This window comes from Miscanthus floridulus, chromosome 13, assembly GCF_019320115.1.
Source record: "Miscanthus floridulus cultivar M001 chromosome 13, ASM1932011v1, whole genome shotgun sequence".
NCBI classification, from domain to species: Eukaryota; Viridiplantae; Streptophyta; class Magnoliopsida; order Poales; family Poaceae; genus Miscanthus; species Miscanthus floridulus.
In genome coordinates this window covers 54,086,846-54,099,822 of record NC_089592.1, presented here as the reverse complement: position 1 = coordinate 54,099,822, position 12,977 = coordinate 54,086,846, and the positions used below count along the sequence as shown (strand labels likewise).

Sequence of the window (12,977 nt, the reverse complement as noted above, 5' to 3'; positions counted from 1 at the left end):
CAATAAGTCGAGCAATAAGCAGGTGCCATAACACCAAACGATATTTTTTGCCTTCAAGTGTCAGTAAAATAAAGATATGAACATACATCCTTAGAGTCATATGAAATTAAATTGAAACTAGTACAAATTGTTTTCCCAGGAAAAGGAAAACCAGTATACTTAGTAGCATCAGTTTTAACACATTACACTTTTCGAACCATTCAGTTTCACCTAAAATAGTAGCAATGCTTTCATCAACAATCACAGTGGGAAGTCAGACATGAACAACAGTGACAAACTTTTAGCAACTTGCCTTCTCATTGCACTCTATTCAGTTTTACATCTATACTCAGGTCAAATATGATACCAACTAGTAGTCAATCTGATAAGTGTTTCCAAACTTCATCAGTAAAGGAAACATCATATTTTGTTGAATTATAGCAAACAAAAGATAGAGCTGATAAATATATAGGCAAAAGCATGAAGCACCATGAATTCCATACAATAGAGTAAATTAGAGAACCACACTGAGGTAAGAAAAAATTGGTCAACTATACCATTATGCCCTTGATGTGCAACAATAAAGGGCGTACCTAGTGCAGAGAGCTCCCGCTCTGTGCGGGGTCTGGGGAAGGATGTCAGTGGCAAGCCTTACTCTCGCCTGTGCAATGCGAGGAGACCAGCGACTCGAACCCGGGACCTTCCGGTCACATGCGGTAAGACTCTACCGCTTGCACCTAGGCCCGCCCTTCCTTGATGTGCAACAATAAGCTTTTTAAAACAATGCCCTCTGTCGTCCTTGCAACCTGGGAGATAATGAAGGAGCATGGCACCCGAGTTTTTCAAAACATGGCAATAAGAAAATTTGACCCAACCCCACTGCTAGAGCAGATTAAAGAAGAAACAAATGACACAGTTCTTGGCAGGATGCAAAAAGTTCGCGCAAATTATACCTAACATTTAGCAGCTAGCATCTTTAGACCTGCATATTTCCATTTCTGTTTCGTTTCTGTAGAATTGAACTCAAATCTGAAAATTCGTTTTTGATATTAACATAACTGGCAACCTTCCAGCCTTTTCATTTCAAGGCAATGCAATCAAATTGGACTTGCTATTATCCTATCTAGCTCATGGTTCGTTCTTTCCATGTCATCAAAGGCTATTCCTTTCTCTGACATTTCCCTCTTCAGAGATGCTACCTTTGATTCATTTTCACATCTCGCATAGGTATCGACCATGATGCCATATATGCTACTGCTAGGTTCAACATTCTTGTGCAACATTTGCTGATACAGGCATTCCATATCATGAACTCTCCCTGCACTACCCAATGCATTAAGAAGTGGATGGTATGTTCTCAGTGTAGGTCTGATGCCATACTTGTGCATTTCTTGGAGAAGCTCCAATGCTCTATCAGTATCGCCCTTGTTGCAGCATGCTGACATTATAGTATTGTAGCTAACAACGTCAGGTCTCAGCCCTTGATTTGTTAAGTTGCAAATCAATTCTTCAGCTTCATCTATTTGTGAATTTTTGCAAAGACCTTTTAGCAGCAAATTATAGGTAAATATACTTGCAGATACTCCACTATTTTTCATCTTCTCAACCAGAAAGAAAGCCTGCTCAGTGTCACCTGACTCTATATAAGCATCAATGATTGAGTTGTACACCTGTGCATTTGGTACAACATCTTTGTGTATCATATCATCCAAGATAGCTACAGCTTCTGGGATTTTTCGTTTCTTGCAAAAAGCCTTGACAACCGAACCAAAAGAGATAACATTTGACTTTATCCCCTTGTCTTGCATATCAGACAAAACAGTGAAACACTTTTCGAGTTGCCCAGCCCTCCCATAAGCGTCAATCAGTGTATTGAAAGTTTCCACGCTCGGATCCACTCCACTCTTCTCCATCTCCATCACCAAATCCTCTGCTTCAGTGATCATTTCCAACTTACACAAACCATTTATGAGTGCATTGTCGGTGATGTGATCTGGCCTAATATGACGTGATTTCATCTGCTCAAAGATGGAGAAGGCCCCTTGGAGGTCACGAACCTGACAATAGCCATTTATTAGAGTGTTGTAGATCGCTGTTGTTGGCACCAGCCCTGTGTGTACCAACATCTCCAACACCTGTTCTGCCTTTGCGACCTTCCCATCCTTGCATAGACCATTCAGCAAGATACTGCAAGTGTATGCTCCAACCATGACACCCTTCTTCAAAGACTCTCCAAACAAAGAAAGCATGGTCCGTGAATCTCCAGTTCATGCGAGACCATCAAACAATATGCTATATGTGAAACCATCCGGCAACATGCTATATGATGCCATCTCATCCATCAAGACTCTTGTCTCATCCATCCTGCCAGCACGACACAGCCCTGATAGCAGCACATTGTAAGTGACTACATTTGGCTTCGGGCCCTCATGTAGCATTTGATCCCGCAGTCTGAAACCAGCCTCCAGGTCCCCACCCTTGACATGCCCATCAATCATCGTGTTGTAGGTGATCTGGTTAGGCGCGACTCCCCTGTCCACCATTTCATCGAACAGCTTGAGGGCGTCGCTGCCCTTCCCGGACCTCCACAGCCCTGCGATGACCACGTTGTACGAGAACGCGTCGGGAGGAGGGGCGCCTTCGCTACGGCCCATCCGCCGCAGCATGGCAAGTGCCTCGTCGAGGTCGCCAGCCGCAACGCAGGCCTGGACGACTTTGTTCCACGCGAAGGTGTCCGGGCGCGCACCGGCCGCCACGAGGAGGCCGAACGCGGCGCGCACATCGGCGTGGCGGCCTACGGATAGGAGGGACTCGAGGAGGAGGTTGCAGGACGATAGAGACGGCAGCGGCGAGCGCACCGCGCCGGCACAGGCGCCGTCGCCCGCGCTGGCGAGGAGGGAGAGCAGGCGGAGCGCGCCGTCGGGTTGGCAGAGACGCGCGGAGGCGACAACGAGGGCGGAGGCCGCGTCGCAGAGGAGGGAATGGGGGCGCGCCCGCGGGTCGTCCTGGGTGTCGGCTGTGGCAGAGAGGGCGTGGTAGAGGTCGGGGACGCTGACGGCGGGGGGATGGGAGGAGAGGAGGGATTTGGCGAGGTCGACGGCGCGGTGGAAGCGGCCGGCGGCGAGGAGGGAGGCGAGTTCACTGAGGGGAGCAGTAGAGGTGGAGGAGGAGAGGTGGAGGCGGCGAGGGAGGATTGCGAGCTGCCTCCGGTCCTGTACGGCTGCACCCATGGTTCGTCCGTATCATCACAGACGTTTTTCACAGTTTTACCATCTTTCGCTACTTTACCGTTATAAAATTGATGTGAAATACATTTTGGATAGTTTTAATTTGTGAAAAAAAGACGTCTCCTACCATTTCTATTCCCTGCTTGCTCAAAACGGATCGGCCCTCTCTCCCATTACTCCCTCTCCTCCATCCCCCGCGGCAGCTTTCGGCGACCGCCGGTCGCCCCCGCCGCAGCCGTCCGCGTCGGCGCTAGGAGCTTCCTCGACTTGGGCGTCACGGCCAGGCGAGGCAGACGACAGGAGCGGGCGCTTCTGCATGGGCATTCCGGCCGCTGGCTTGGCTTGACGCGCGGCGTTCCTGCCGGGAGGGAACGAGGAGGAGGATGAGGACGTCCCCGTGCGCCAGCTCCCGTTCAGCCGAGTGACGGCAGAGGCCGTCGGCCGGAGGTGTCCAGTCCACCCGCCAGCCCTGGCGGCGGCTGCTTCCGCCGTTGTGACGTCGGCTCGAGCGCTCCCTTCGCCTCCAAGGCGTGGGATCTTCGTAGTGTTGTGGACCCGCGAGCAAGCTCGGGTTCGTCGTGGCGGACTGGCGGCGGCGGCGGCCGGCCACCCTAAGTTGTTCTTGTTCGGTCGAGCCAGCTGCGCTGGCAGTGTCCGCTTCGTTCCTCGCGGCGGTGGAATCGCTTCCATCACCGCTAGGGCCTTGGATCTTTCCATAACATGCATGCTTTCGTCATGTCGCACGGTTCCGGAGGCGCCGTGCTCGTGACGGCAAGTGCCGGCGGGCGCATCTGGGGTGGATTGTCGCTTGCCAAAGCTGTTCTGCCAAAGCCGCCAGCCACAGTTGAATCGGCCCTCTTGTTCATCGTGGTTCAGCTGCCTACTGGAACAGTTGGCTATTTTTCTTGCTCCTGAATCGTGTACGTCTACAGTCTTGTGTTTTCTATGTGTTTTTCTCCTCTCCTGTTCGTCCTTCAATTGGTCGATTTAAGGGCGTTTTTGTTCGTTCTTTGTTAGTTGATTCGAGCAAGGATATGTGCTAATCAAATCCCCCAAGAGATTCAACTAATTTGGTACGAGCTCGTAGATCGATCCAATTTTCGATTTAGGGTGAAACCCCCGTTCTTGCCCCAAATCTTGCATTTCCTAGAGTTTAAGCTGAAATTGGGCGATGATCTCTTAGAGTATGCTCACCAACTCCCTTGTGATGGTATGTGTAATGTTTGGGAGCGATTCGTTTTGATTTCGACCGGTTTCGTCGATTTTTGTGCTCGCCCCTTCTCTATTCGTGCACTCGTGTTTGTTCTGTTCTTGTGTTCGAGTTCCAGATGGCCGCATCGGTGTGGGCTTCGTTGGTCACCGATGCAGTCAGGCACGGTGTGGGCGGCGCTGATGCCGCTGGGATGGAGGAGCTGATCCGTTTTGTGTTCGATCCGTTTCGAGGAAGATAACAGGAGACAGGGGTAGAAGTTGAAGGAGATGTCTTCTTTTTTTCCCACGAATTAAAACTACCAAAAATATATTTGAGCGGGTTACACCAGTTTCATAATGACAGACGAGTAAAATCATTTTGAGGGATGATAAAACTGCAAAACTCATTTTTGATGATGAGTGAAATGCCAAAATCCCTCGTCTAAGGGGGTTATGGCATAGCGCTATACTGCTATGTTGTGTCTTGTCCAGCATTTGGCTCCTCTGCAAACCAAGGATTTCTCAGATGTGTACGAATGCTTAGAGCAACTCCAAGTGATGATGTATATTTGTCTTCAGCCAAAATTCAGATTTATTTAACAAAAACAGGCATCCAACGGATTATGTATCCAGTCTTCCAAAATTCGAGGCCATCTGTCCTGTGAAACCCGTTATCCAAAAATAGGCATTTACATATTTATCATTATTACGGATAGCATCTTACACTATGTCACTGACATGGTATTTTATATACCAATCACCGCGTAATGATGATAAATATGTAAATATTCTCAAAAATAGCCTTCCGCGGTGGCTCGCTATTCCTCTTTCCCGCGTGAAATTCTGCTCTGCGCTCCCCTTCTCGCTCCGCGGGAGAATTGTTTCCCGCGTGCTGCAGCACAACGCCATCTCCGTACCCTCCCTCGTCCGCGCAGCTGCCTTCAGACGGCCCTTCACCTCTGTCCTCCATCCATGCGGTTCCCTGCGTCCCTTGCCCCATCCGTGCGCCTCCGGACGGGCCTTCTCCGTCGGTGCGTCTCCCTCGAACGGCCACTGCCCGGTCTGTGTGCCACTGGATGGTCCTTCTCCATTGGCGAGGCTCCCTCAGTTGACCCTCCCCGTACGTGCCAGCGCGGTAGCCAGGTACCACGTCCTTACCCTTGTGCTTGTCAGTGTGCCTAGTCTCGGACACCCGTTCATAGCACGCGCGATAGCCAGCCGCCCCTTCTTCGGCCCTTGCATGTCTCTAATCTGCATGTGTTTCCTCACAATGTCGCATCCATCTGACGGGGCTCCGCCCGCCGTGCGCTAGGAAGACCCCAATTCTGCTTCTATGTACTCGTTCCCTATGTTCCCAATGGTTGACGGGTGGGAGCAATTGGAGGCTTGGTTGGAAAATGCGAGGGTTCTTGGGTAGCGGCGGCAAATTATTCCTCCTTCACCAACATGAACTCTGGTGAGCTGGACAGACCTATATGCAATTTTTAAGTTTCTCTGTTGCGATATATGACCCGTGTTGTGAAGAATGCAGGACACGTATTCGAAATGTGTTTGGTGTTGCCACTGGAAAGGAAGTGTTTAGATTTAAATCAATGACATGTTAGACAACATCACAGAATTGCTTCCAGCTACTAATGACCTTGGGACAAAAACAGTCATGCATAATTCTATTTCAATCATATTCAGAAATCTGAAATGAGCTACATGTGTCAACAATTTAAGTGATCTTCTCTGGCCTCCGCAACTATATTCCTAGAAGTCATTTCTGCATAGCTAATTATAAGTTAATTTAGGGCTTAGGTATTTTGATTAGTTGTTTCACATCTAGGCAATGTTCTGAAGAGAGTATATGCATAACAAGAGCCTTCACAGCTCTGAAAATAATTACAGTGAGTTGACTTGACAAAGTTCAGTCATGGACACTCGATAGAGAAAGCAAGCATCTAGTTCTTCTGAAGTCCTCAACTTTATAGGTCTATGGGAGTCCTATTCTCGCAAGGGTGAAATCATATATTTTGAAACGGTTGCTTATCTTGCATGCTTCGGTTTTTTCTACTTGTTGAAATCATAATTCGAGTCATCAGTGTTTGCATCTCTGTTCTAACGAAATATAAGAAATTAAGATAGCCCTAGGGTTCCGGATGCATTCCTCTTCTGCACCAAATAGTCGTCATACTCCTCAACAACATTTGTTATACGTACAAATACATAATGCCACATTCAAAACCTGTGGCACCCGATATAAAATTAGCCACAAATTGAATGCATGCGCTAAACATAATTGAACAAAATATGAGAAAATTAACCTGCACCTAAAATAGCTCGGCCCATACGTAGGATTATCTGAGAAATAATCTTCATACAGTCTGATGTGCCCTGACTGCCTATCATGATTCAAAACATGATGTCCCTCTACAGAACCACGATGGCATGCTGAATTTGCAATGTCTGACACTACTACGTGTGCTGCTGCAATATAAAGTTCATCGTCATCGTCCGAAGACGACGACGAATCCATCATTTCATTCAATACATCGTCCAAATCCATTATAGACCTTTGATTAGGAGAAACCCAGGAATTTGTTCAAGCACCTACACAAGGATTGAAAAATACGATGTCTAGTAATTATTTCCCATGTGCTCATCGGCTAACGTGACCAAAATAAATATTTCAAGCAAAAATTAACACCAGAACATCATGCATAAACATCGTACATCTCAAGGTCGTCAGTGTTTACGTCTCTGTTCTAACGAAATATAAGAAACTAATTTAGTGTTGGAAAACTTACTTGACAGAACAGGGCAACGTATGATAGAACAGATGGCGGGGAACTCTGATCTCGTGCGGAGGTAGCAATCTGTCGCTGCCAGAATCAGCGTCTCGTAGTGCATGCAGTCTGAAGTCAAAACCTAGAACACTGGTCTGAAGTCGAAACCTGTAGACCGCATAGTTCTATTCTCGCAGGGGTGACGCAGTCCACGGAGTCATATTCTCGCGAGTGAGAAGCAGTCCGCAGGATCCCATCGTTGCCAGAAAACTAGGATCAGTTGGGATTTGGATAACAACTATATTGACGTGGCTTGTTTTCAAATATAGAAGAGGCAAAATAGCTAGGCTGTTCCAGAGTCCTCTTATTTTTATGACTCTTCTATTTTACATAATGGCTAAAACAAGAAATTTGACTATTAGTTTTAGATTAACTGTTGAAATAGAGATTTATCCGACTGAAAGGCTAACTGCCTCTGCTATGACGACCGTGGCCCCGTCCCCGTCGCCCATGTTGGCAACCTAGTGGCGTCCGGGCTTTTGCTGGTCGTGAGAGACCATCACGGATTCTGGTGTACAGCAAGTCAGCGGGGCCCACGAAGTAAAATCCATGCTGACCGTTCATCACTCCTTGGGCGTGCTTGTGCCAGGATTTTTGGCACTCCTGCTCACCGTCGTGCCGCCGTCGACGACGAGGTTGTGGCCGTTGACATACTTGGCGTCGTCGGACGCCAGGTAGAGAGCCGCCCTCGCGATGTCCTCCTCCTCCAGCTTGGTCCCGTACATCACGTTCAAGTCTATCTCCACCATCCGCTTAATCTCCTCGGCGCTTAATCCCCTCTCCGGATGCCACGAGGCGACGGTTGCCAGCGCCAGAGGCGTCGGGATGGCGTAGGGAGAGATGGCGTTGACGCGCACCCCGGAGGACGCCATCTCCGCCGCCACGGCACGCACCAGGCCGATCACCGTCGCCTTGGAGGCGCTGTACGCGATGGCGCCCATGCCGCCGCACAGACCGGTGGCGCTGGCGGTGCAGATGATGCTGCCGCGGCGGCGCGGCACCATGACGCGCGCGGCGTGCTTGAGCCCAGCCAGCACTCCGCGGGCGTTGACGGCCATCACGCGGTCGAAGTCGGCGAGGTCCACCGCGCCGAGCGGTGGCCACCCGGGGGAGCCCGTGATGCCGGCGTTGTTGAACATGACGTCGAGCTTCCCGTGCCGGGCCACCGCGAGGTCCACGGCGTCGGCGACCTGCGCCTCGTCGGCGACGTCACAGCGGGTGTAGCAGCACACGTTGTCGGGGCCAAGCTCCGCGGCGACGGCGCGGCCAAGGTCGTCCTGGATGTCGGCGATGACTACCCTCGCCCCGTTTCGCACGAACTCGGCGGCGGTCGCCTTGCCGATGCCGCTCGCGCCCCCGGTGATGACGGCGATCTTTCCAGCCAGCCTACGAATCAACCGCACGTAGAAAAAAAAAGTGACTCCTCCGTGAGCAGTGAAAAAGTTAAAGCTGAACAAAAGTGAGCACGGGGAGGGACTGAGGGAGCGGTGAACCTCTGAGTTTGAGAGCTGGAAGCCGAGGACAAGGCATGGACCAAGCCTGGACCAATGATCCTGCTCTTCTTCTCCCTGAAGCAAAACATACGTAGTTTGTTAGACGGAGCTCTAGCTCTAGCGCTGGTGGTTGTTGCATACAAATTAACCAGACTCTGATCGATCACAGCACGCACGCCTACCTGAGAATCACCTGCAAGGCTCTGTTGAACATCGTGCCTACTAACACAACTAAACAAGCAAGGGCAATGAAGCTGGTTTAAATCACAGTTCAACCGCATGAAGAGGTTGCATTAACAGGTTGGAAGTTAGTGGCATGACATGGCTATTAGTGGATGAATGTCTTGTATGTTGAGAAAAAACTTGAGATGACGTGGATAGCTAGCATTAAGAGATTGGAAGTTAGTGGCATGGCATTGGCTATTAGTGGAAGATGATGTGTTGTGTTGTATATTGAGATAGAACTTGAGATGGCGTGGATAGCTTGAATTAATAGGTTGGAAGTTAGTGGCATGACATGACTATTAGTGGAAGATGATGTGGATGTCTTACATGTTGAGATCGAACTTGAGATGACGTGGATAGCTTGCATTAAGAAGTTGGAAGTTGTGACATGACATGGTTATTAGCAGAAGATGATGTTTATGTCTTGCATATTAAAATAGAACATGTGTAGTGGGGATTAGTTTTATAAGAGATATAGATTGTGTAGGAATTTCATAGGACGTGTTCAATTCACAGACGCAGGAACATAAAATTTTCCCTGTATTCCAATCAGGCCGTAAAATACGGAAGAGGGGCACATTGTCTTTTCTGTTTTGTTTCACATTGTTCGGCAGGCTGTTTCACAGCCGCTGTGGCTGCTGCAGGCTGCATTCTTACTCACAAGTTACTGCAAAATTGTACCAGTTACAGCCAGCAGCAGCAAAAATCTTTGATAAAAACTAAGACCATTTTTTGTTTTTTTTCTGTTTTGTTTATCTTTTTACAAACTAAGGCCATCTTTTCGGTGGAGGGTTTCGTGGTCGTATTCAAGATAGGTATATATCATCTATAAACTCACGGTTGTGGAGGTATGAAATAATGCCTCCAATGAAGAGTTTTATGTCATGTTTTCATGAGAAAATTCCTTTCTTGGCTCTAAAAAAATTTCAGACTTCCTTCCTTCATCATCTTTTAGATTTGAAGTTGCCTATTTGGCTCGAAATCCAACTTTCCTTTCTTACATGGCCCCTCTCTCAAATTTGGTCACTAATGGTGTTAAGTGTGGGACAAAATGATGATTTTACCCCTAGACGAATAGATAGGTTCAGTTTTAAAATATTTTTATTTTAAGGATTGTTTAGACTATTTTTGCATGTTTCAAAGATAACGTTGGAAGTTGCTGCTGATCCTAACAACGAAGAGGAGTTATTGGCCATTTCAAAACAAGCAGTTATGGGTAAGTCCCAGAAGACTGAGAGCTGGAGGTTTTCTAGGTGGCAAGGAAGTATTGACCGTCCCATTCGTTTGAGCTATTTTTCAGTCATAGAACGGTGTTTTTCTCTCACAATATTTAACATAAACATCAACATAAGTCAAATTTCAGCATAAGCGAACAGGACCGATGCTATTGTGGCAATTTTTCTAGTTTCATCAGCGAGAATTTGACCCATGGTTGCTCCAAAATCAGAATTGTTCAAAAGCCTATCCAAGTAAAGATATATAGCAGATGGTGGTCTTATGTCTTGCACCAAGGAATGAGCCAACTGTGAGTGGTACTACCAGAGTAATACTTTTCACACCACTTTGAAGGTGGTGTTGCAACTGGGGTGCTACGACATTGTACTAGGTATGAACTGTATAGACAACGAACTGTCTACGGTAACTTTGTCAACTTCGAGATCTGCTATGTGTACATCCATAGGAGTGGATGTGTGTGTTTGTGGACATACATCTATATTGTGTACTTCACAAAAAAAAAAAGAATGGCTAGAAAAGAAGGTGAGGTGCCCACAGACATAGGATTTGCATACTTCCATTTATAGAGATAAAGTTTACGTGTGTGCGTTTATAAGAGTAAGTGCAATGCGTGTTTGTTGGCACTTGTATCTATATTGTGTAATTCAAAAAGGAAATAAAAGAGAGCTTAAAAATAAGTGTGGAGAGTATTCCTTAGAGCTTAGGGTGGATTGATGTGTAAATTGGTTTAATTTCCACCCTAATCCACCCAACATATGTGGATTGAAATGGATACAAGTACAACCAAACAAGTCTTCTAGTGACAAAAAAAAAAAACACCATCCACCCCAAGACCATCAAATTCTAAGTTCTACAATTTATTATAGTGTTATCCTAAGTGCTAAATAGTAAATAGTTTGTCACCCGTTGTTTACCGTTTAAACATTTAGACGGTGTTTAACGGAGTTACTGTCTAAATGGTTTTGTATAAGAACTCTAGAATATACATAAGTGAAATATGCTAGAAACTATACATATCTACACATGTAAAAAAAAAGTATGCTACCAAATATTTTTTTTAAAAGAAAACTACATCCTACAACACCTCATATACTTATGATATTAATTAGTTTGGTGCCAAATGTGGTAATTGTAATTCTCTTATTGACTAAATGGTGAATTAAATGTCTGTTTAGCTCATTTAATCACATTTAACTCGATTATGTTTAGACGGTTTTTAACAGTTTAAACAGGTCAACTGTTTAATTCACCATATAGGTTCTAAACGACACGAGTGGTCTTCGTTTACCGTTTAAACATTGTTTAAACAGACTGAGCGGTCGATTTGGCGAATAATGGTTATTATTAGCTGTTAACACCATACCAATTCTTCAATATACTAAAGTCATTGTTCAACCACACTAACAAGATAAGGAAGTCAACTCACAATGCACGATACAATTCATTAATTAAGCAAGAAAAGTATCGTCAGAAATGGCGACAAGCTGGACTGTTAATGTCCAATGCAAAACAATGCAAGCTATTCCGAAAAGAAAATCCCTATGGAATCCATCGGTCCGATTCTCCTCACTGTGGCGTTGTGGGCATGTGTTGGCACTTTGCTAGCCGTGAACCCGCCATCGACGAAGAGATTGTGGCCGTTCACGTACTTGGCCTCGTCAGACGCCAGGAACAGCGCCGCCCTGGCCACGTCCTTCACCTCCAACACCGGGGCCATCCATCTCGTTCATGTTCCTCACGATGCGCTGGCGCTCCTCGTCGCTCCTCCCGGGAAACCACACGGCCATGGCGTCCATCACCAGCGGCGTCGGGATGAAGTTGGGCGAGACGGCGTTCACGCGCACGCTGGGGCGGGCCAGCTCCCCCGCCGCGGCGCGCACGATCCCGAGCACCGCCGCCTTGGAGACGCTGTAGGGGGCCATCGCCACGCCGCCGACCACGCCCGCGGTGCTGGCCGTGCAGATGATGCTGCCGCCGCCGCGGCGCGGGACCATGACGCGCGCGGCGTGCTTGAGGCCCGCGAGCACCGCGCGCGCGTTCACCGCCATGACGCGGTCGAAGTCGGTCGTCCAGGTCGACCGAGGCCAGCGGCGCCGGCGCCATGTCGCCGCTGACGCCTGCGTTGTTGAACACGACGTCGAGGCGGCCGTACCGCGCCACGGCGAGGTCGATGGCCGCGGCGACCTGCGCCTCGTCGGAGACGTCGCAGCGGGCATTGCACGCGGCGGCGGCGTGGCCCAGGTCGTCCTGCACGTCGGCCAGGATCACCCTCGCGCCGTTCCTGACGAACTCTGTGGCGGTCGCCTTGCCAATCCCACTCGCGGCCCCCGTGATGACAGCTACGGAGAAGTGGTTGACGAAGGCGGACAAGGGTGCCTGCTGGGTCCTGCTCTTCCCCGTTACAACGCGCTGCATGGCTTGGAACATCCTGCTGGGTCCTGCTGCTTCTGCCTGAGATTCATCAGACGCAAGGATCAGATCGAGTTCGCGCCTCTATTCTTAAGAAAGACCTCCTGGCAGCCAGTGCACTGCAGATGGACCCGTCAGGCGTCAGCGTCATCACTTTTGTTGCGTGCAGCGTGTTCTGCTACCACCATGTTATAGTTTAGCTAATTCTTAGCTGTATGCCCAACTAACAACTATTTCACTAGCTAGCTGGACTAAACTAGCTAAGCTATATTAGTAGCTAACAGTAGGTGTGACCTGCTATTAGGTAGTTAACTATTAGCAGCTAATACGCTTACTCTCCTCATATACGGCGGCACCAGCTGTACTATATAGGGACCGATATTTGTCAT

The 12,977-nt window shown here is 48.2% G+C and overlaps 1 protein-coding gene and 2 pseudogenes across 1 annotated transcript; all 3 read right to left on the bottom strand.

Moving 5' to 3' along the window:
• Positions 1-740: 740 nt before the first annotated feature.
• Positions 741-3,188, bottom strand: LOC136500512 (pentatricopeptide repeat-containing protein At5g12100, mitochondrial-like; annotated as a pseudogene).
• Positions 3,189-7,788: 4,600 nt separating this feature from the next.
• LOC136502014 (momilactone A synthase-like) lies at positions 7,789-8,932 on the bottom strand. The gene is made up of 3 exons (XM_066497504.1): positions 8,901-8,932; positions 8,719-8,793; positions 7,789-8,611 (listed from the first exon to the last, which is right to left on the bottom strand). Exons 1-3 carry the CDS (start codon positions 8,930-8,932, stop codon positions 7,789-7,791), a joined length of 930 nt encoding a protein of 309 aa, XP_066353601.1.
• Positions 8,933-11,698: 2,766 nt separating this feature from the next.
• Positions 11,699-12,606, bottom strand: LOC136499837 (momilactone A synthase-like; annotated as a pseudogene).
• Between the last annotated feature and the right edge of the window lie 371 nt (positions 12,607-12,977).